General features: G+C 43.6%; 1 protein-coding gene across 1 annotated transcript in view; it reads left to right on the forward strand.

The window, feature by feature from the left end:
* LOC141148506 (sulfotransferase 1C4-like) overlaps window positions 1-17,648 on the forward strand; it is a 58,460-nt gene extending 40,812 nt beyond the window's left edge. The window contains exons 3-8 of the mRNA XM_073636033.1: window positions 5,345-5,470; window positions 11,027-11,124; window positions 12,415-12,541; window positions 12,884-12,978; window positions 13,046-13,226; window positions 14,597-17,648. Coding sequence (XP_073492134.1) covers window positions 5,345-5,470; window positions 11,027-11,124; window positions 12,415-12,541; window positions 12,884-12,978; window positions 13,046-13,226; window positions 14,597-14,709 — 740 coding nt within the window. The 3' untranslated portion in view covers window positions 14,710-17,648. The remainder of the gene's footprint in view (window positions 1-5,344; window positions 5,471-11,026; window positions 11,125-12,414; window positions 12,542-12,883; window positions 12,979-13,045; window positions 13,227-14,596) is intronic.
* The last annotated feature ends 7,674 nt before the right edge of the window (window positions 17,649-25,322 follow it).

The raw sequence follows: 25,322 nt of genomic DNA on the forward strand, positions 1-25,322 counted from the left end.
CGCCTGAAGTTTGCTAGAAAAAGTACACCAGGAATGGCCTGCAGTCAGATATAGGCTTGGCTAGACTAGAATGCAGTGGATATATATATATGTAGGAGACTGTATATATATTTAATGCACTGCAGATCACTGAATCGCCTGCCTGCCTGAAAGTGTATTTGAAAACGTACACCAGGAATGGCCTGCGATCAGATATAGACTTGGCTCGACTAGAATGCAGTGGATATATATGTAGGAGACTGTATATATATTTTATGCACTGCAGCTCACTGAATCGCCTGCCTGTCTGAAAGTGTATTTGAAGACGTACACCAGGAATGGCCTGCAGTCTGTTATAGGCTTGGCTAGACTAGAATGCAGTGGATATATATGTAGGAGACTGTATATATATTTAATGCTCTGCAGATCACTGAATCACCTGCCTGCCTGAAAGTGTATTTGAAAATGTACACCAGGAATGGCCTGCAGTCAGATATAGGCTTGGCTAGACTAGAATGCAGTGGATATATATGTAGGAGACTGTGAATATATATTTTATGCAGTGCAGATCATTGAATCACCTGCCTGCCTGAAAGTGTATTTGAAAACCTACACCAGGAATGGCCTGCAGTCAGTTATAGGCTTGGCTAGACTAGAATGCAGTGGCTATATATGTAGGAGACTGTATATATATATATAATTCTCTGCAGATCACTGAATCACTTGCCTGCCTGCCTGCCTGCCTGCCTGAAAGTGTATTTGGAAATGTACACCAGGAATGGCCTGCAATCAGATATAGGCTTGGCTAGACTAGAATGCAGTGGATATATATGTAGGAGACTGTATATATATATTATACGCACTGCAGCTCACTGAATCACCTGCCAGAAATATATTAGAAAGAGTACACCAGGGACTGCCTGCAGTGAGATATAGCTAAACTGTATGCAGTGGATATACATATATATATATATATATATATATATATATATATATATATACACAAGACTGACTGTGTATGTGTGTGCGTGTGTGTGTGTGTGTGTGTATATATATATATATATATATATATATATATATATATATATATGTAGCGCTGGTAGATTTTCAATCTACTGCTGATAGGTAAATTTAGTGGGTTATCATACATAGTCAGATTTGCCTCTGTTGCAGCTTGGCTGAGTTGCATGTAGTTTCACAGCGTGTGGGTGGGCCCAGAAGCTTGTCTGGGGCCTACCACTGCGGCAGAGGAATGGTCCTGGGCTGTCTGTCCTAGAGGGAAGAAGCTGGACAACTGAGAAGATCCCAGGGGAGGACCCATCATGGAAGGATCATGCAGAGTGCTGGTCTGGAGAGGGGCCTGGTGACTCAGTTGGAGGACACATCCTAAAGTAACCCTACCGCATAGTACTGCCGGGTCGGCTTAAAGGTTCTAGTACTGTGTTTGCTGTTCATCTTAAACCATTACATCCTGTGGCAGAGGATCGTATGGGTTTTGTTCCGATCAAGTCTGTGGCAGAGACTTTTGTTCGTGCTGTGTACTGGCTGCGAGGTTAGTGAGAGAAACCTATCCAGGCAGGCAAAGATTCAACTCTAAAGAGATAGTACATTCATCTACAAGTTCTCAATTCCTAGTGCTACACCAAGAAAAGGTATTTGAACTTCCCTGCGACTCTCCTGCTGCCTCTTTCCTGCTACTTCCTTCAACTTATGTTTATTAAAGCATTGGAAAAGATACTCAAGTGTTCGGTGCTTACATTGTACGGTGTTAAACTCAACGGGACCCTAGAACCGGTTCCGGTGAAATAGAGGTAACGTAGGTGACGGTAACAGCCCGCTATAAACCATTCATCACTTTTGAGATACAGCACAACTCCCAATCACTCCATGGTAATAAGAACGGTGGGGTTATAACCTGTGTTTTCACCATTTTTGAAGGCAGCGCCGCTATCCATCTGCACCATTGGAGGGTGGATTCAGTTTTTATACATATATATACTGTATATATGACTCACTGTATGTGAGAAGGCTGGCCGGAGGCCAGCCTGTATTTGTGGGAGGAGTCTGAGGGGTGCATATCCCACCTCCCCTGTCTGTTCCAGTGTTGGCCTCCCATTCAGGGTTACTTCCGGTTTTGGCAGATCGGTGGCCGGCTGCAGCTGTCTCGTGGCGGTACCTCTCCCGGTGCTCTCACCGGGCATCATTGTAGGGGGTGCCGCCTGCCCGCCCATCCAACCAGCCATCCATCTTCTTTTCCTGGACTCATGCTGGCTTCAGAGAGGGGGGGGGGCCACCCGCCCGCTCATCCGTCCATGCACATACTTTGGAACTCATGCAGGCAGCAGAGAGGGGGGGGCGTCCATCCTTCCACTTACTCCTCCGGGCTCACGCTGGTTCACGAGGGGGGGCGTCCACCCATCCACTCCTCCGGGCACACGCCGGTGTCTTGCCGAGAAAGTTCCCCCGGCAGATAAGGACCCCCCTGTACTGCGCATGCACTACGCTTGCACAGTACGAACGACTACGGAGCCGCCGAAAGTCTCCAAAATTGAACAACTGATCGTCAGCTCTACACGGCGCCTTCACACTGAATCCAGGTTCAAGCCCCACCATCCAAGTGGACATAGAGTTTGAATAAAACTACTGTATGCCGAGCGAAGCAAGGCCGTGCCCCAAGCGTGGCGAGCGAAGCGAGAACATCTTTGCATGGCCACCCTGGGGCATCGGAGTAAGGGGAGGGGGTCACCATATATATATTGTGTCAGGATGCCTGGTTGTTTAGATTGTCATGGGTTGTTACCTAGGAACCAGGTGGAGAGATCATGTTCCCAGGTCCACCATAACAGCACTTGAAATTTTCGCGCTCACGCTGCTCTCGAGAGGGGGGGCGTCCACCTACCCACACACTCCTCGTTGTTCACGCCGGCATCTTCTGCAGGGCCGCCTGCTTGTCCACTCACTCCTGAGGAGAGGGGGGGTTGTCCACCCACTTATCCCAGGATCACGTTGGTAGCATGAGGGGGGCTGTCCACCTCACTTCTCCAGGGGTCACGCTGGCGGGGGGGGGCTGTCCACCATATATCCCGGGTCACGCTGGCTGCATGCGGGGGGCTGTTCTGCACTCCTGCCAGTTCGTCCATTTTTGCAACTCACCCTTTTACTTCCCCATACCAAGTATAGGTAGGCCAGGGGTTTGTGGGAATTTCACAGAGCCACTTTAGTGGTGTCCGTTTGAAGTGTTTCCATCTTCTCCATTATTTTGCAGGGGCTCCTCGGGCCAGCCCTTGCTCTCTTTCCCCCACGTATCCTCTCATCACAAGCAGTTCGTTCTCATGTCTGGGTTTTCTCGGGCATCAGGCTCAATCCAATCATTCACGGGCGTTTGTTTGGGTTCTGGGCAGCCTTGCAGGTTCAATAGGGGGTTCCTTCTCATCACTAAGTTATGAGACAGTGGTTTTCCTCCTGTCATAGTGGATACATACCGGATTCATATATTGTAGCCATCCGGGCGCGCGCTACTCTACTAGACGGATTGTTACCTACCCTTCATAGCTTTCTTATCACACCTAAATAATGTGTCTTTTTTGCCCTCTTTTCAGGCATACTGACCAGCTAGTCCAAGGCACACCTCAGGCCTTGGTTGTTAGGGTATCGCATTCCCAAGTTGAAGACTCTGACTACAAATATATATTAAATACACTGCAGCTAACTAAATAACCTGCCTGTCTGCTCAATCTAAATGACACTCTCTCTTCGTCCACGCCAACAACACACTACACGAGGCTGACGTGCAAGCGGCCTTATATGGTGTGGGGTGTGGACTTAGTCCCCCTGAGCCATAATTGGAAAAAGGTACCCTGCCTTTGGCCAATTATGGCTCTCTTAGCTGAGGGCGCTGTGATTGGCCAAAGCATGCATGCATGCTCTGGCCAATCATCATAAAGCAATGCACTGCGCTCCCACAGTGAATTATGGACTGTTACGCACCGCTCGAATTTGGCGCGAACGGCTCATAATGTTCGGTTTTCGACGAACGAGCGAACAGCCACTGTTTGAGTTGAACTCATGTTCGACCCGAACAGAAAGCTCATCCCTAATTCTGAGGACCCTGATGTACGTGGGGGGGGGGACTCTCTGGGGACCCTAATGTAAGAGGGGGGGGACTCTCTGGGGATCCTAATGCAAGTAGGGAGGCTCTTTGAGGATCCTGATGTTAGTGGAGGCTCTCTGGGGACCCTGATGTAAGGGGGGATCTGCACTATGTAACAATATTTTATATATATATATATATATATATATATATATATATATATACACACACACACACTTGTATATTATATACATTTGTATGCCCACCCAAGTGTATGACTTTCTTTACTTCGCTGCTATGGACTCTAGCCGGAGATCTTTTGTAGACCTAGCAACGCCCCTGGTGGGGGCCCTTCATGGTTTCTTGCACCGGGGCCCTGAAGATTCTAGTTATGCCTCTGGGTCTGAAGAGTATGCATTGGGTCTGATGATTTGAGCTCTGAAGGGCAGGTATTGGGTCCGATCCGAGCTCTGAAGGACAGGTATTGGGTCTGATGATCTGTGGTCTGAAGGTAATGCATTAGTTCTGATCATCTGAGGTCTGAATGGCATGCATTGGAGCTGGGCATGTTTTGTGTTCACTCGTTATTAATTTTTGCACTCATAGTTATATCAATGATGGCAAGTTGCACTTAATATTTCTTAATTAATAACCATTAGCAATACAACGAATGCAAAAATTAAAAAAAAATAAGACTACAAAACACTATTGTTCATTGGCATGTCAGTTGTCTAATGCTAGTGAACAAAACACTAAGGGGTCTATTTATAAAAGAATATGCTGTGCAAATGCCTCCAGCATTCACACAACCATCACCAATAACTCCAGTAATGTGTTTACCTCCTATGATCGTTGGCTCCGTCTAGTGGCCATAATGCTGTATTTTGCTGATTGAGGTATTTTAAGAAAATACTGCAATATGGCCACTGATGATCATAGGAAACAAACACATTACGGGGATTTTGGGTGACTGCGATGCAAATTTAGGGTTGCTGACCTCTGTTCTAACCCTCCTCGTCTCTGTCCAAGACCACAAAAAACGTTTTGGCTGGAGTTGAGTTATAAGGCGGCGGTTTTACTGATACTTCATTACAGGAGTGAGAAAGGGTCAAAGTTTAGTATAGTCTAGTGCACTGTCATCAGGTCTTGTAGTGGGGTCAGTCTTTTTGGTCCAAATACGCACTTGGGTAGGTGTCTCCCTGGTTGTCATTCCTATAGAGATACCTGTAAGTCTATTGGCAGGCTGACAAAGCATAACTATTTTTTTTTTCCAAGGTACCACGTGGATGCAGGAGATTGCGGACCTGATCCTGCTACAGGGCGATGTGGAGCAGAGCATGCGGGCCCCCTGCTTTATCAAAGTTCCCTTCTTAGATTTGAACGTCAAACCAATACCACCAGGTAATACTTGTGATGTACAACACAACTGTGGTCATACGGGGAGTTAGCTCAAGTGGAATCCAATGTCGGGTTTGGTGTCCCCATTCAGAACATTTCACCTCTCTCACTGTAGTGTCACGGGTACAGCCAGTGGAAATGCCTCCAGCAGAAAAATACCAAAAAAACCCCATTCTCCCCCAACTCCTGTTCCCCCTAATTGATTTTTTTTTTAAACTGACCCTTGTCAGATGTTTTCTTGCTGGATATATAACGCAGGGTCCATTTCATCTTCAGTCTTCTCTTAGTGCTGGGTGGTATTGGATTGTACAAATTGCTCTGCCCCACTTTTTATGTCATTTTTCTGGCTTTTTTTGAACTGCATCAAGTTATTATTATTCTGTAGTATGATGACATCTAGTGAAAGTTTTGGGCCCGTATAACTTGTTTACTTATGTGATTTGGTTTTTTTCGTTTGTCCTCCCCTCCTGTTTAGTTTTAGTAAGTTCAGTCCTTGCTAGACCCTATCCTTTGCTTCCATGTTCCCTCAGTCAGTGTTAGTACTTCGCAGAGACAAATCTCAGGAAAGTCATTGGGGTGATTTACTAAAGGCAAATAGACGGTACACTTTGCAAGTGCAGTTGCATTAATTTCCCCCAGAGCTTAGTGAAGGTAGAGAAGCTCTGCTGATTTCCATCAATGTGCAAGCTAAAATGCAGTTTTTTTTGCTTTTGTTTTTTGTTTTTTAAATTCCTTGCACCTGATTGGATATTCTTTTTAAAGTGAAGCTTCACCACCTTCATTAAGCTTTAGTCAAAATGAGTGCAACTGTACTTGCACAGTGCACAGCTTATTGCCCTTCTTATACTTCAAAAGAACAATATCCCCCATGCTGCAATTGCATTGGATTCAAGTTCTGAAGAAGAGTTAGGCTGCCTGTAGATGAAGCCAAGTCAGCAGATGACCATACAATCCAAACAGACTGGGTATAAGGAGGTATGTCAATGCATACATTGGCATTTGGCCACTAAGAGTGGCTCTGGCATTATCCATTTGCCATCCGCTAACGGTACATATACTGCTAGTGGGCAGCACAGCCAGGCCGGGTAACATACTGATACATTCACTGCCCGTCACATGCACACTAGCATGCCACCTGGGGCACACAGCAGTGCATTCCCATGACTGCTGTGTCTAATGGACACAGTGGATCACAGCGCTCAGCAGGGCTGGGACAAGGGGTGGGCAGGAGGGTGCTGTGGTATCATGTGAGGTGGGAGGTTGGGGGCACCATGAGGAGATTGAGGGAGGAGGGGATTTGTGTTGGGAGGGGGAATTTCAGGGGTAGCAAGGGGTAAGAATTGTTCTAGGAGGGAAAATTTGGGGCCGTGTGCTAGAAGTGGTAAGTTAGATGGATTTGTGTTTGAAGGTGGGATGGGGAAGAGGTTCAGTGCTAGGAAGGGGGCTTTGTGCTAGAACAGGTGATATGGTAGAGGAGGGAGGGAAATTGTGCCAAGAGGGGAATTTTTTTTTGGGGGGGGGGGGGTGAGATAGTATAGATGAATGGGGGAATTGTGCTAGGAGGGGACATTGTTTTCTTTTTATGGGGGGGATTTGTGCTGGGAGGGACACTTTTTTTTGGAGGGGGGTGGGTTTGTGCTAGTAGAGATGAATGGGGGGACTTGTGCTAGGAGGGGACATTTTTTTGGGGGGGGGGGGGGGTTGTGCTGGAGAAGAATTGGGGGGACTTGTGCTAGGAGGGGACATTTTTGGGAGGGGGGTTTGAGCTAGGAGGGGGGGGAGATGTGTGGGATTTGAAGGGTAGAAGATCTGTGCTAGAAGAGGTGCTAGAAGGGGGGAGGGGGGCATTGGTGCTGGGGGAATTCAGCAGGGGAATCGGATTTGTACTGGGAGCAGGGGAGCACCTAGAGCATTTGGCACCCCGGGTTGGATCCTATATCTGGCACCCACCACACATATATAGTGCCAGGTTAGGGTGATATATAGAGCCAGGTTAGGTGGGTGTATAGGGTCAGGTCAGGGTGGTATATAGTGCTAGGTAAGGGTGGTATATAGTGCCAGGTCAGGGTGGTATATAGTGCCAGGTCAGGGTGGTATATAGAGCCAGGTCAGGGTGTTATATAGTGCCAGGTCAGGGTGGTATATAGAGCCAGGTTAGGTGGGTATATAGTGTCAGGTCAGGGTGGTATAAAGTGTCAGATCAGGGTGGTATATAGTGCCAGGTCAGGGTGGTATATAGAGCCAGGTCAGGGTGTTATATAGTGCCAGGTCAGGGTGGTATATAGAGCCAGGTTAGGTGGGTATATAGTGTCAGGTCAGGGTGGTATAAAGTGTCAGATCAGGGTGGTATATAGTGCCAGGTCAGGGTGATATATAGAGCCAGGTTAGGTGGGTATATAGTGTCAGGTCAGGGTGGTATATAGTGTCAGGTTAGGGTACTATATAGTGCTAGGTTAGGGTAATATATAGAGCCAGGTTAGGTGGGTATATTAAGATAGGCTAGGCAGTGGTGTATTTAGGTTTTTGCTGCCCTAAGCCTCACTAAACTCCTGTACCCCCTAATTTAAATATGACCCACCCCTTCCTGTCAAGGCCACACCCCTTGCTGTTTAAGACCTGCCCTGAAATTTTCGAGTGGGGACACTATTTCTGAGGGCCTGGGGGGGGGGGGGGGGGGCAACGGATTCCCATAATTTGCATAGATTTCCTCTAACTTCCTGTTTGGCTATGGGGCAGGAAGTGAAGGGAAATCTCTGCAATTGGATAAAGATAGTAAAAAATAAACTGACAGGGGCTATAACCCTCCCTTATGCCCCGTACACACGGTCGGATTTTCCGATGGAAAATGTGTGATAGGACCTTGTTGTCGGAAATTCCGACCGTGTGTGGGCTCCATCGGACATTTTCTATAGGAATTTCCGACACACAAAGTTTGAGAGCAGGCTATAAAATTTTCCGACAACAAAATCCGTTGTCTGAAATTCCGATCTTGTGTACACAAATCCGACGCACAAAGTGCCACGCATGCTCAGAATAAATTAAGAGATGAAAGCTATTGGCTACTGCCCTGTTTATAGTCCCGACGTACGTGCTTTACGTCACCGCGTTCAGAACGATCGGATTTTCCAACAACTTTGTGTGACCGTGTGTATGCAAGATAAGTTTGAGCCAACATCCGTCGGAAAAAATCCATGGATTTTGTTGTCGGAATGTCCGACCATGTGTACAAGGCATTATTCTAGCCAAAATGAAAAAAAAAAGTGTTGCCTATAGTTCTACTTTAAGCCCCCCCCCCCACAGTTGCGGAATGCCGGCCGCCCTCATACCGGAAGCAGTGCGGCACTTTTTGTGGGCACTAGACTAATTTGCCTCTCAGCCCAGTCCGCCCCATAAGACTGGTGCTACACTAACAGTGGGGACGCTTTCCGTGCTGCCCCCCTGCAAAGTGCTGCCCTAGGCCTGGGCCTTGTTGGCCTAGGCCAGGATACAGCGTTCTGCATGTAGTGACAATGTGCATTGCTCAGTCACTTACAGCATCTTACAGCATTCCTGGGCTGCTGTGGTCTCTTCTCCTTTCTTCTTTAGCTGCGGGAGGGGGGTCAGCCTGAGGGGAGGAGTCTATAGGAGGAGGCAGCCACACCCCAACCCCGCCCACCACCTTCCACTACCTCGAGAGATAGTTAACATCCCCGAGGGACAGCCTAACTTGATGAGATGACAGGGGGGAGTTACAGACAGCCTCCCCCAACATCGCTGGGCTCTCTGCTGATCGGATCAACTATTTACAAAGCTGCAAAGACAGGGAAAGTGCAGGGGCCCCACATGCACCTGGGTGTCCCTGGGCAGTGCCTGACACCCCCCCCCCATGTGTGTCACTCGGGGCGGTCCGCACCCCCCCTTGGTTCCCTGTAGGGGGGATTTATAAAGGGAAAGCATGCAGATTAGTGCTCATATTTTTTCTTTGGAAAGGGGGGGGGTTTGCTGACACATAATACTTATACATCTTGGGGGGGCGCAGTTTGGCATGTTCGCCCTGGGCTCTAAAAGAGCTTGTCCCAGCACTGGCACCCAGCAGGGTTGCCAACCTCCCGTAGCATTTTTTATGGACAAAATATGGAAAATTTCCTGGCGTAGTACATTTTTTACTTGCAACCTGAGAAATGACAGAACTCCTATTGAAAACTAACACAGTGAATAATTTGAACAGTATAAACATGATATGGAAACACTGACAATACCTATAACAAAATAATTTGCTTGATTTACACTTAAAAAGTCAACACAACATGAAATTATCAGCCCCTGATATTTACTGGCAGTTGTAAAAATATCACAGATTTTTACAAACTGTCAGGAAATTTACTGGCGGTTGGCAACCCTGGCGCTCAGTACCCGGTAGGGTTGCCGCCTCTTTCCTTTAAAACTGAACACATATTAAAGAGGAAGTAAACCCTGATGGGTTTACTTCCTCTTTGTTTCCCTGTAAAGCATAATGGGCTACTATGCATTGCATAGTAGCCCATTATGTGTCACTTACCTGACACAGGAGCCTGTGATGTCACCGCTGTCCCCTCTGCTACGGAGCGTTCATCTTCCGGGTATCGTGGCTCCGGCGTTGTGATTGGCCAGAGCCACGATGACGTCACTCCCGCACATGCGCACGGGAGCCGCCACTAACGGCATATCGCCCTTAGCAGTGGCGCGCTCAGTGCGCCTGCGTACGGCGCATGCGCCGTAGACATCGGTGCTGCTATTTCTGCAAATATCTCCTAAACCGTTTAGGTTTAGGAGATATTTTTTGGACCTACAGGTAAGCCTTAATCTAGGTTTACCTGTAAGTCAAAGTGGTCTGTAAGGGTTTACAACCACTTTAATTCTAGGTTTGATGACTGTGGGCCTCATTCAACCTGAAAGACTGAGGACATCTTGTGGCAAAAGAACACTGCAGGGGACTGTGGCTGTATTATGCCGCGTACACACGAGCGGACTTTACGGCATACTTGGTTCGGCGGACTTTTCGACGGACTTTACAACGGACTTTACGAATGAACAGACTTGCCTACACACGATCAAACAAAGTCCAACGGATTCATACGTGATGACGTACACCGGACTAAAACAAGGAAGTTCATAGCCAGTAGCCAATAGCTGCCCTAGCGTCGTTTTTTTGTCCGTCGGACTAGCATAAAGACGAGCGGATTTTTCGACCGGACTCGAGTCCGTCGAAAAGATTTGAAACATGTTTCATTTCTAGGTCCATCGAACTTTTGGGGGAAAAAAGTCCGCTGGAGCCCACACACGATTGAATTGTCCGACGGACTCCGGTCCGCCGGACCAAGTATGCCGTAAAGTCCGGTCGTGTGTACGCGGCATTGGAAAACAAATGCAGCCCCTACATCTAGTAGGCTTCAATATATTCATTTTTTCTTGTTGGTTTTAGATACACCTTAAGCTGTGGAAAGCTTTTTTTTTATTGTTCTGCTTCATCCAGACACCAAGGCTGAGTTAGATGGACTAATCAGCTTAATTAGCAAGGTGACGATGTGTCGTATATTTCAGGAGTGGAAGCCGCTGCTAACATGCCATCCCCTCGTCTGCTAAAAACGCATATGCCAATAAAGCTGCTGCCACCATCTTTTTTGGAGAAGAACACCAAGGTGAGTCGGGAAAATACAACAAAAAGGAATAAAGTAAGGATAACAGGATACTTTAAAGGAAACCTGCACTGAGTTTAAAGGAGAAGTCCAGCCTGAGCTTTTTAGGCTGGGCTTCTTTTATGGGTCACAGGAGTGCAATTTGTTTTGCACTCCTGTGACCCGTTTTCAGCGGAGATCGGTCTGAAGTCGGCTCTTTGCTGACGTCACCAGGATCAGTCCAGGCAGCGCGTCATCCCGACTTCCGAAGTCTGGATCCGCCAGCTGCCTTGATTGATGGCAGTCTCAGCGAGCCACTGAGACGACCGCTCCCCACCCCTCCACAGCTCAGCACTCCAATGAGAGGCAGCATCTCTACGCTCGGGGATTCTATGAGAACCGAGCCATCGACGGTGTTCGGTGGCTCGGTTCTCATTGCAGAGACTCCGGAGGACAGATACAGCATCGGTCTGATGCATCCACCTAGGTAAATATGATTATAAAAAAAAAATTAAAAAAATACATACTTCTCTTTTAATGTCCCAGCGCATTCAGTCGTTATTGGTATTATACTTTTATATACAGTAGTTCTGACATATACCACAGTGCTATACATAGAACACTGAGCCAGTCACAGCAGCCTCTGCACCAGAGGAGCTTGCACTCTAATGCCCCCTACAGTCACACTCTATTATTATTGTACTTTTATATAGCCCTGACAAAAAAATAAAAACAGTGCTGTTCACTGAGCCAATCACAGCAGCCTCTGCACCAGAAGAGCTTACACTCTAATGCCCCCACACAGTCACACACTATTATTATTATTATACATTATATTGCTCAGACCTATACCACGGTGTTGTACAGAAAACACTGAGCCAGTTACATCAGTCTCTACTACACCATAGGAGTTTACACTCTAATGTTGCCCCCCACAGTCACACATTATTATACATTTATATGGTTCTGACATATACTGCAGTGCTGTACTGAGAACACGGAGCTAGTCACATTAGTCTCTGCACCAGAGGCTTACTTTCTAACTTCTCTATTAAGGGTACATATGCACCATAGGGGCCAGCATGCTGAGAAGCCCATTAACCTCCCAGTATGTCTTTGGATTAGGGAATGCAAAAAGCCATGGAAGAACAAGCAAATATCCCACACAGCGTATCTAGGTGGGAACTGAGCATAAGAGAGCAGTGCTGCAAGGCAGCAGTACGAACCACTAAGAAGTTGTATTGCCTGTATGTCTGTAGTTTTAAAAAAATGTGTATGGACATCTTCTAAGTGCCACTTACCTCCTCCATGCAGGTCATATATGTGGCCAGGAATGCCAAGGACTGCATGGTGTCATACTACTACTTCCAGCTGATGAACAAGGGTCTACCAGACCCCGGGACCTGGAATGAGTACTTCTCAACTTTTCTGGCTGGAGACGGTAAGTGTGGGGTGCGGCTCTCTAATATAACAAAATATTGCCATTGATGACCCTTTAAGTAAAACCCTAAATCCCGTCGATCAGTATTAGGAGTACTGTAAGAGAAAACTAATATTCCATATGCTGTCTTCATCAGAATTCGGTCAATGTGCACAATTAAATAATACACTTTTATGCGAATACCAGTATTGCAACAACACAACATGGAAGGGGCATAGTGTCTCCAAAAAAAGGTTCTCTTCAAACAGGGGTATACATATGTGGAGGTCACAGTTATGAGGGAAAGAGGGATTGGGTCCAGAAGAGGGGACATTTCATAAGTATAAATGTCTTTCCTTTCAGTGCCTTGGGGAAGCTGGTTTGATCATGTCATCGGCTGGTGGAAAGCAAAAGACAAACAACGAATACTCTACATCTTCTATGAAGACATGGTTGAGGTGAGGGGATCCTATTTAATCCCCTGCATGTGTTGTTATTTCCTTCTTCTTTTTTTTTTCTTTCTAGGACCCAAAACGAGAGATAAAGAAGATCATTGAGTTCCTGGAGAAAGATGTGTCCGATGAGGTCCTCGAAAAGATCCTTTATCACACGTCATTTGAAGTCATGAAAGATAATCCTATGGCCAACTATAGTGTCCTATCATCTCAACTGATGGATCAGTCTGTCTCCAAATTCATGAGGAAAGGTATAATATCTTCAACTAGAAAGTAGACTCATTATGGACATAGATCATGGGCTCCATTCACAAAGCGTTTTTTTCTTCTTTAAAATTTTCAGTAAAATACCTCATAGCGTTTTTAAAATGTTTTTCGGTATTTACTAAAAAAACGCTACTAAAATGTCATGCGGTATTTTCGTAGGGGAAACTTGCGGAAATGTAACGCTTGGCGGTATCTGGCGTATTTATTAACAGTAGTAAATACTGCGTTGTAGTAGTACACAGTAGTAAATACCAGTGTCCCTAACAACCAATTGTCATGGTTGTTAAGGAGCGGGCGGCCTCCGCGTCTTTAACCACTGATGAGTCATCAGCTGTCAGCGGAGTTCCCTGCCGGTAATTCTTTTCATTACATTCAGCTGAACCCTGCTGACAGCTGATGACTCATCGGTTAAGGGGCACACCGTCCGCCCACTCCTTAACAACCATGACAGTTACTGGTTGTTAAGGATGCTGGCAGCCTGCCTCTTTGATGACCAGTACATATTCCTTAAAGGAGTTTCCGTAAAGTCTCATGGTTTTCACCTTAATGCATTTTATGCATTAAGGTGAAAAACCTTCTGTGCTGCAGCTGCCCCCCCCCCAAAGCCCCCCTTTTACTTACCTGAACCCGATCATTCCAGCGTCGAGGATGAGCACAGCAGCTCTAGACACTGTTTCAGGTCCTCATTTTATAGATTGCTAGCAGCAGGAGCCACTGGCACCCGCTGCTGTCAATCAAATCCAGTGACACAGGGGGTGGGGCCTAGTCCTGCTGTCTGTGTCAATGGATGCAGCAGCAGGACTTGGGAGCGAGCCCGCACGGGTGCCTCAATGGAAAGTGGCTCTTCGTGGGGTCCCCAGAAAAGGAGGATCGGGGCTGCTCTGTGCAAAACCCTTGCACAGAGCAGGTAAGTATAACATGTTTGTTATTTAAAAAAAAAACAAAAAAAAACAAACCTTTACAATTACTTTAAATACCGCATGCTTTGACCACTACTTAAAGCGGAGTTCCACCCTAAAGTGGAACTTCCACTCATCGGATTCCTCCCCCCTCCGGTGCCTCAATTGGCACCTTTCAGGGGGGAGGGGGGTGCAGATACCGCATGCATGTAATTATTTCCTTCAGTGAACTGAGTTTAACCCCTTTACATGCGGTATTTACTAAGCGTTTTCAGCGTTTTGCAGTAAATACCGCTGAACGGTATAGTGAATTGACAGTTTCAGGATCGCATGCGGTATTTAGGGAAAATGTGTCTGGACACCTACATACCACATGGGATCTGGTTCTGTGAATGGAGCCCCTATGTTCCTTGTTGTGTCAGAGCTCTGTTCTGATAATGATGTCCTTGTTTTAGGCAAAGTCGGAGATTGGAAGAATCACTTTTCAGTGTCTCAGAACATTTTGTTTGATGAAGAATACAAGAAGAAAATGGAAGGGAGTGGACTGACCTTTCGAGAAGTACTATGAGATAGACCAAAAGCTGACCACGTGGTTGGCCAACATTGAAAGAAACTTGTTATCCCATTTGGATTCTGTCTACATGGAAAACACAGTTCAAGATCCTTATAACCAGGAATTTATGATATTTTATACTGAGTATGCTGTCTTTAATCCAGATGTCCTCCACAAATTCTGAACTCAAAACTTTGGCCTCATGTAATTATTGTTTACAGGAATTGGTTTTGAATCTGCTTTAGTTCTTCAATAACCAAGGAAATAAACTCACCGCACTCTACCCATATCTCCTAATCGGGCTGTAAAACAGGTTGGTGCTCTGTCTGAGGCCAGAGACAGTCCAAAGTATTAGCAATGCCGACACCCAACAGAATCTTAAACAGTATGGAAATCGTTATTGATATTCAGGGTATATCAGTAAAGCTTTATATATTGTTTAAGATCCTGTTGGGTGCAGGCTTTGCTACTACTTTATTCTTAAATGAAGCAAAAGAGATATTTACAAAAGTAGCGCTTTAACACACACACCAAATTGCGAACACTTACGGATGACAACAGCGTGTAGTGGAATTGGTCTCAGCTGAGCTGACAGCATCTGCTTGGAGGGGCGGAATGTGGCTTGGCCAGACCAAACCCAAGTGAGAAGGTTTCCAGGAATAGAAGTAGATCCCTATGCTTTCCCTACTTGTCTGGAAGCTTTCCCTGCTGCTAATACTGTCCCTGACAGACGGGTGACCTGACCCTACTATCCATATATTAATATCGCGCAAAACCCAGGAGCCAGGGTCTTAAAAAGACTCTGCCTGACCCCAGATGGCCACCAGGATCACATTTGCTACCAGCATTCAACCGGATCGCTGCCCCAGTGACCCAAAAAACCATAGAGGAACCAAGATCCTCTTGACTTCCTCTCTCTCTGCACTGCTTTTGTGGTTGAGCTCCACCTGCAGTGGAGAAAGCAGACTGCATCTGCCTACATGTTGTTCATGATTTTAGACCAGTCACATTTACATCACATTGTTTTTTGTTTTTTTTGTAGCCCTGATGAAGGGGGAGTTTTCTCTGACCCCTGAAATGTGTTGGAAGCAGGGCAGGACTTAGGGTGGTGGGGCCCTGGGCTTGAGTCACTTTCGGGCCCTACCCTTCTATACATATGCACAGCTCTATAAAACAGAAATAGAAAAGGACAAGGTGCGCCAGACTCAGTGCAGTATTAAAGAACTTCTGTTTAATTGGACAAGACAAAACAGCCAAATGGCTACTCACAAAAGTAGATAATATATAAGCGTATAAGTGGGGAATACTGTACTGGTATTCCTCCTGGGTCCACGATTAATAAAAGCAATAAAAATGTATAAAATGATAATTACTGTATTTATCGGCGTATAACATGTGTCGGCGTATAACGCGCACCCTAGGTTTAGGAGGGAATTTTAAGGAAAAAAACTTTTAGGAGAGAAGTTTAAGGAAAAAACGTATATTTAAATGCCCATCAATGCAGCCTTATCAGTGTCTATCTGCAGCCTTGTCAGTGTCATTGCAGCCTTGTCAGTGTCAGTGCAGCCTTGTCAGTGTCAGTGTAGCCTTGCCCCAGTGTCATTTGCAAACTTGTCATTGCAGCCTTTCAGTTTAAAAATGGCGCGGTCGAGATACAGAGCCAGCTTTCGGCCACTCTCGGGCGCTCTTGGCGGTTTTCGGCCGCTCTCATCAGCTCTCTGCGGCTTTTTGGCCGCTCTCGGCGGCTTTCGTAACGGGCAGGGCCCCCTATTGGCCGGGGCCCAATGGAAAGTCTGTCCCTGGTTGGAAGTGTTTTAGTACAATCTAATAAATGAATTTGGATTCTTTTATCCTTTGGTCTGGCGCTCCTTCCATTAGCGCATGTTCTCTTTGAGCTACCTTGACAAAGCACAAGCTTACTTTAAAGCCCGACTGAATTTTCAGTTTTAATCAGCAAAATGCATTCTGGGTGCATCAAAACAAAGTCTTCGTTTTTGGTTTTCTTTAGAAAGAAGCCGCAGCTTAGATAGAAAAAGGCTGTCCACAGCTAGCATGCTGCAGAGAGGGACCCTTGCTCTCTGTGCAGAAGCAGTGGTCTATCTGTAGAGGTTCAACACACTCCTTGGAGCTCTCCATTCAGCAGGAAGCATGATCTTTGCTAATTGAAGAGAGTTAGGTCTCAGGAGTCAGCTGGGGTTGTGTCAGACCTCTGCAGAGAGACTCCCGCATCCACACAGAGAGCAATTTTAACCAATGCTCCCCAATGCCCCCCCCCCCCCCCCCCCTCAGTTCCCAACCAAATCAAATCTTATACTCATTTGTCCTGGCTCCTGCTAGACCCAAGTACCCAACACAGGCAGCTGTACTCTTGCCGCCAGTCCCTCACCTCTTCAATTTTTAAAATAAGTTTAGCTGATTTTTGAAAACAGTTTAGCTGAATTCCACATATATTGCCAAATGTTAGTAAAATGAACAGAAAATATTTCACTTTCACATGGCAATTAGAAAAATAATAACGGGAGCTCATTTAATCTATTTTTATCCCATCCTTAATATTCATTGATTTACATTATGAGTATTGATAATATATTGTTCATACATACTTCTACAGTTGGGTGTACAGTAAGTACACATAATTAAAATACAGAACATAATATTTCAACAGAAGAAAAGGGGTTTAGTATAAGGGTTTTACTCCTTGGAGCTTACAACGTAGTAGGACACATAAGGGATGAGGGTCTTGCTTGTTACAGCATACAAACCAGTATACAATCCAGAAAAGAAAAAATAGTAATGTCCCTTAGAGCTTAAAATCTAATTGGGAAAAGATATGAAGATCCTGTTCCTTAGACTGCTCTATATCCTGCTTCTGCTCCATAGAGCTTGCACTCTAATAAGGGAAATGTATGAGAGTTCTGCTCTTTGGAGCTCCCAATCTTAAAGGGAAAATGTATGCTCCTCAGAAAATGCAATCTAATAGGACACAGAAGATACAGTGTGACACTTCAAACTGATAGATCTTACAATCGAATAGGGAAAAGGTATGAGGGTCCTGCTCTTCAGAGCTTACAATCTAATAAGGACAAGGTATGAAAGCCCTGCTCTTTAGAGCTTATGATTTAGATGGAAAAATATATGAGGGTCTTGCTCTTTAGAGCTTTTAATCTAATATGGAAAAGGTACATACTGTAGGTCCTGATCTTTATAGCTTTAAATCTACAGTAATAGAGAAGAGGAATGAGAGTTCTGTTCTTTAAAATTTTCTAAAAAGGGAAATGTATGAGGAGTTCTGCTCTTCGGAGCTCACAATCTAAAAAGGAGAAGGTATGAGGATCTTACTCCTCAGAGATTGCAATCTAATAGGATACAGAAGGTATGACAGTTCTAATTGATAAATCTTACAAACGAATAGCGAAAAGGTGATGTATGGGGGTCCTGCTCCCTAAAGCTTGCAGTCTAATAAGACACCGAATTATGGTGGTCCCATTCTTTAGAGTTTACGGTCTTAAAGGTAAAAATGATTAAGCACATGATTCTGTGCGAAACGCGTCTGCCTTGATTGCAGTTTTTCCTGTGGTGTGTCACCTTGTTTTATGGATCAAGAATAATGAATAAAGGACTATTTGTTATCTTGGTGTGCAGCCGTTCCTTCCTTTTTGCAGTCTGTACGGGGGGGGCGAGCCATGGCTTGCACCCTTGGGAGAAGTCCTCCAACTCATTCATTTATTCACCTGGATCTACTCACCTGAGCGGTGTTCTCTGCTCCTTCCCTAAAGGTGACAGAATATTATCCAGAAAGATACACTATATCCAAAGGGGGAATATACCTACAATGCAGCAGTTCTATACTGTATCTGAGTGCTCTTAGGAGCGATCGTCACTAGAAAATCCTGAAGTTTGTTAATCCAACATGCAGGAAATGAGATGGCAAATTCTGTTTAACGTTAAATTTGAATTTTCCTACTGTGTGTCGAAAATTATATAAAAGGTCCTGCCATTTTTATGATACAGCCAACAGAGAGCGTAGGTTTGGATAATATTTTGGTACCTATTAATATAAACATTTTTCACGATTCAGGAAAAGGTTAACTCAAATATACAGGAACAGTGTTTAATTAGGAATCTGCATAAGAAGTTGTAGTTGATCATCAAGGGTAATTGATAGAAAGGAGAAAAAACTGCGCTTGGAAAACTCTAATAAGCAGCAGCTGATTGTGGGATATACACAAAACAAATATGGAACAGAAAAGCTGCGCTGAATAAATTGAAAAATATATATATTAAACCTGAAAATATTAACTTTTCAGTATGAGCTATGAAGCAAAAAATAAATTATGAGAAAAATCGAACAATCCAAAAAAAATATAAAGAATATAGCACATATGTGATCATGCTAAGTAAGTCCAAAATGTTGAATATTCAAATAGTTCCAGAATTACACTCAGTGATTTGACATGGCGAAGTGTATCCCCAACTAGTGAATGACATGCTTACCAGAAACGTAAGCCAATTAGACAGATGGCTTAAACCCAGCCCAGGCCTTGATTTGAAAAGAGTTACAATGTGATGAATTCATAGCAGGCTTATATCACAGGTTAACGTTGATTCCACAAGACAAAATCATCCCGGAAAAGAAAATGAGTATAACATAGCGTAATATTGTCACAAGTAAAAAATGTAGGATTTAAATAGAATAGCACTCACAATGTGAAGAAAGAGAAAGAGCATGAGGGACACCCGGTGAAAATAGCAAATCCAGTGCACCAACGCCACACAGAGAGCCTCCTTACCAGATGGCAGGCTCAAATTGCAGTTATCCCAATGAACAGGTGGATCATCAACCGGATGCGATGAGGCTGATGGATGGATGGAACAGACTCACAGCATTGAACCGAAGGCTCCGTACATTGCATTGGTTGAATGAATAACAGTCCCAAAAAAAGAATAATACCAATAGCGTGATAACGTTTTAACTAATTTATTATAAAAAGAAGGAAATTACTTTCAAATGAATGGTCAAATATAGCTAAAAATGAAGCCGGCCGGCAACATTACAAAACTCCCGTCCTCCTTAATGGGGCGACGTGGTGACGTCAGCAGGTACCTCCCAGATGTGTTTCGTCACAGAATGACGTTTTCAATGGGGAATGGGCAGCGTGCTGAACCACCACCATATATAGACACACCAAGCCTCGCTCTGAGGGAGAGTTACAAAGCGCCATCTTAAGTGTGGGCACAACCCTTAGTTACAAATGTATATTAAAAAGGGTTGAAAAAATATATCATCATTATAAATTAAGTTAAAAAATGTTGAAAAAAATATTAATTATATATAAATTTAGCCTAATGGGGCACATATAAATTGTCCCAAACAAAAATTGATTGTATTAAGTGAACCATATAGTGCATAGGTAAACAGCCCGAATCTTAAGTGACATCATATCGTCAGAGAATCTGATTAATAAAAAGATATATATATATTATCATATTAATCAGAATGAAAAACAAATATTATATTTCATCATGAAGTGAACAGTGAAAAAAATGCATTATTTTATATAAATGGCCGATTAAACCATAAATAGTGTTAAAATAAATTTAAATTGATATAGTTGATTATATGGATACAAAACATAAAATAAATGTTATTATAAAAAATTGAAAAATCCATAGAAAACTAAATAAAAATAAAAATAAAAATGAAAATAATAAAAATTAAAATTAAAAAAGAGGAAAAGTAAATATAGAAATTATTAATAATAATGTGAATAAAATTAATAATTAATAATAATGCAGATACTGGTTATCAGCCCATGAATGCACTAAGCATTCACACCGCTGATCAAATAACTTGCATGTTTAATTAAGAAAATAAAACTAATTAGATAGTTAGCAGTAAAAAATTTCCAAAATGGACCCACAAAGTCATATGTGACAAACCCAACGACAAAATAAAAGCATTAATGTCTACATCAATATTTAATCCATAAGGTACATAAGTCCTAACCCTATGGATCCAAGCAATTTCGAGCTTGGGAATTTCTCGCACCAAAGAGCTGCCCCGCCGATTAGGACTATATTTATCAATCTCTAAGAAAAGGGTATTGGAGGGGTCCTTATTGTGTACTAAAAGGCAGTGTTTTGACACTGAATTGTTCCTGAATCCGGATTTAATATTTGCAGTATTGTCATTGAGCCAAATATACATTTGTAACTAAGGGCTGTGCCCACACTTAAGATGGTGCTTTGTGACTCTCCCTGCGGGACACAGAGCGAGGCTTGGTGTGTCTATATATGGTGGATCCCCTGAAGAAGTCACGTGATTGGTGATGTCACGCGTAGGGACGGAATAGGCTGTTTCACATTGCTAGACACAGAACGAGTTCGCTGCTCGTAGGAGAGAGGTTTGCTCTGCATTGTTTTTATGTGAGTACATCTACTTAAAGATTTTTAATAAAGCATTACCTGGTTAAGACATACTTCACTATCAAGTACCTTTGTCCTGCATATTCCTGTACATACATACCTGAGATGTGGAGGCTGAGCTAGGATCCGCGCTGGTCCAGGACCCCTGATAGGACCACAGCCACTTGTAATCAGCTGCCATTAGGATAACCCAACACCGGCAAGCGTGGATATAGGGACGCGATTGAGGCTCAGGACCTGGCGTTTTAGCTACAATTCATGCGGTTGACCTAGCACCGCTAGGTAAGGGGCCACTTCTTACATTAGTGTTTTATGCACGAAGAGGACACTGAGTGAATTGCATCCCAGACACCCCACTGTTGTTTTGTTGAATACACCAGAACTTGCTTTTGCACCTTCAATGACTTTTACACTGGCACTTTAAGTTTGCTGCACTTACTGGCATGTCATTGGTCATTTGTTTCGCAGGCCAACACAATATATTTTATATCACTATTATTGGGACATTTATTTATATTATTTATTATCCATATTGCGTTGGATTGATGTGTTTTATTTGCGATATCTAGATCACCTTTAAGCACTGGCACTTTGTACGTTTTACACCATTTATAAGGATATGTTTTTGATGGTTATTTCTGATTTATTCTATGTATTTTTATTTAGAATTATTCACATGAAGTAGTGTTTATGTCCCTTTGTGCACCAACACATGATTATCTAGATTTATGTTTTTAGTGTCAACTCTTATTTATGCGATTTAAAATGCGATTTTTTTGTCATTTAGTATATACCAATTGAAAAGGATCTTTTATGCACTTTTTTTCACATACACATGATGCTGATTATTAAGACTTGAATGTTTTTTAGTGTCAACACTTATTTATGCGATTTATTATGCGATTTTATGTCATTTTATTAATTGACCACAGACAGAGATTTACAGCTTTCTTCTGGTTAGCGCAGCACCTCCCCCCCTATACCTTATATATGGTGGTGGTTCAGCACGCTGCCCGTTCCCCATTGAAAACGTCATTCTGTGACGAAACCCGTCTGGGAGGTACGTGCTGACATCACCACGTCGCCCAATTGAGGAGGACGGGAGTTTTGTAATGTTGCTGGCTGGCTTCGTTTTTAGCTATATTTGACCATTCGTTTGTAAGTGATTTTCTTCTTTTTATAATAAATTAGTTAAAACGTTATCACGCTATTGGTATTATTCTTTTTTTGGGACTGTTATTCATTCAACCCATGCAGTGTACGGAACCTTCAATGCTGTGAGTCTGTTCCATCCATCCATCAGCCTCATCGCATCCGGTTGATGATCCACCTGTTCGTTAGGATATCTGCAATTTGAGCCTGCCATCTGGTAAGGAGGCTCTCTGTGTGGTGTTGGTGCACTGGATTTGCTATTTTCACTGGTTGAAGATCCACTTATTCGTTAGGATATCTGCATTTTTGGGCTTGCCATCTGGTAAGGAGGCTCTCTGTGTGGTGTTGATGCACTGGATTTGCTATTTTCACTGGGTGTCTCTCATACTCTTTCTCTTTCTTCACATTGTGAGTGCTATTCTATTTAAATCCTACATTTTTTACTTGTGACAATATTACACTATGTTATACTCATTTTCTTTTCCGGGATGATTTCGTGTTGTGGAATCAACAATAACCTGTGATATAAGCCTGCTATGAATTCATCACATTGTGACTCTTTTCAAATCAAGGCCTGGGCTGGGTTTAAGCCATCTGTCTAATTGGCTTACATTTCTGGTAAGCATGTCATTCACTAGTTGGGGATACACTTCGCCGTGTCAAATCACTGGGTGTAATTCTGGAACTATTTGAATATTCAACATTTTGGACTTTACTTAGCACTATCACATATGTGCTATATTCTTTATATTTTTTTGGATTGTTCGATTTTTCTCAAAATTTATTTTTTGCTTTATAGCTCATACTGAAAAGTTAATTTTTTCAGGTTTAATATATATATTTTTCAATTTATTCAGCGCAGCTTTTCTGTTCCACAAGGGTAGTTGATACTTGGAATAAACGTCCAGCTGAGGTAGTGAGACAGCCAACAGTAAATGGCTTCAACATGACATGCTTGGGACAATAATGGATCTATACTCAGATAAAAAAAAAAAAATCCATCAGAGATTCCTTAGACCCTGTGTGAGTATGTGACCCTGAAAAGTATAGCTGATATGCCTGCATTTCAGAATGACCAGACAAGTATGAAATCCTCACTTAGTCCTATAATCCCAGATTATTATTATTATTATTAGTATACAGGATTTATATAGCGCCAACAGTTTTCACAGCGCGTTACAACATGAGGGCAAGACAGTACACTTACAATACAATTCAATACAAGAGGAATCAGAGGGCCCTGCTTGTTACAATCTTAGAGCTTGCAATCTAGAAGGGACGGTCAACTGGAACAAAAGGTAATAACTGTGGGGGATGGGCTGATGGAGAAAATGAAAATACAGTTGTTGGGTGTGGGTAGGGTAGGCTTCTCCGAAGAGAAGGGTTTTCAGGGATCGTCTAAAAGCTAATAGAGTAGGAGATAAGCGGACAGATTGGGGTAAGAAATTCCATAGGATTGGAGAGGCTGTGGAAAAGTCCTGGAGGCGAGCATGAGAGGAGGTGACAAGGGAGCTAGAGAGCAGGAGGTCTTGAGAGGAACAAAGAGAACAAATAGGTTGGTATTTAGAGACTAGGCTAGTGATATAGCTGGAGGCAGAGTTGAGGATGGCTTTGTACGTAGTTGTTAGTATTTTGAATTTAATTTGTTGGGTGATCAGAAGCCAGTGGAGGGATTGACAGAGAGGAGTGGCAGACACAGAGCGATTGGTAAGGTGGATGAGTCTGGCAGCAGCATTCATGATGAATTAAAGACGTGATAGACTATGTAGAGGTAAACCAATGAGAAGGGAGTTGCAGTAGCCGAGGTGAGAGATGACCAGCGAGTGAATTAAAAACTTTGTTGTGTCATTGGTTAGAAAGGGGCGTATTTTGGAGATGTTGCGGAGGTTGAGGCGGCAAGATTTGGACAGTGTTTGGACAACAGCTAAAACTATTACATTTCCATTACTTGTAATTGGAAACGTTTATGAGGTTTTGAAAATTGTTCTCACCAAAATCCTACTTGAGGTAATTAGATAATAGGCAGCAGCCAGCCCCTTCCATGCAATTGGTTAGCCTGTGTGGGTGGCAACTCAACTCGTCTGTAAGGTATAACTATGGATGTCTGAAATAATAATAATAAGGTCATAGTTCTGGGGTCCCTTCGATGCAGGGGGTATGATCCACCCTTTATTTTCAACCTCAGAAGCAGGAGAAATACATTTTATGTAAGTTTATCCCTTTTACTTTTAATACTGTTTGCTCGTATGTATGTCTCTCTTTGACAGCCTTTTAAACTTTTTGCAACCGTACCTTTTCTATGCACTGCCACCTTTGGATATTAAAAATACAACTGAATAAGCTGTTTTTTGATTGCTGTAAAGAATGTACAAATTTGAAAAGACTATTGTGTGTCTGATGTGTGAAGTTGGGATGTATCATCAGTGCCTATAAACTCTGTTGTATTCATTGCTAATCTGTGTGAGAATGCATTGTGGGACCACGCTCTCATGTTCCTTGTAATTGCAGTGCTGGTTAACAGAGAAAGAGACGGCCAGAAGAGGTTTGAATAAATGCCTGTTAGGAGAGGTCCGAATGGCAGAGGCGCCTAGTATCATTTGTCTATGGGTCGGACTCATCTGGTTTCACAAACATCGGATTTATTTGACAAAAAAACCCACGTTTCGTGGCTTTAAATTCAGGGTGATAAAATTAAGTTTAAATTTCCCTGGTTAAGCTATGTAATCTGAGTGTATTTTTCGTAAGGTTTACTACAAGCTTGTAATTTCTGGGTGGGGGTGGCAGCTGAGATATGCGTGTGTGTTGTGTTTACAGGAAGTTATCCGTGTCTGATTTAGGGAGAACGTTGGGGGTTCTCACGATAGTTGGCCAACTTGCTTATCAATTTCCAAGGACAAGCCTCCCTACTGCCCATCTGTGATTTGTGACACAATTTAAGGGTAATGTTTCAGTTATAACTAGAGTCTGGTGGAGTTTATCACCTGAGGGATTCTTTTACATCTTGGTTGCTTGGTAATCTCCTTATTGTTCCTGTTTCTTCAATTACCTAC

The sequence above is a fragment of the Aquarana catesbeiana genome, linkage group LG06 (genome assembly GCF_042186555.1).
Source record: "Aquarana catesbeiana isolate 2022-GZ linkage group LG06, ASM4218655v1, whole genome shotgun sequence".
In the NCBI taxonomy this organism is placed as follows: domain Eukaryota; kingdom Metazoa; phylum Chordata; class Amphibia; order Anura; family Ranidae; genus Aquarana; species Aquarana catesbeiana.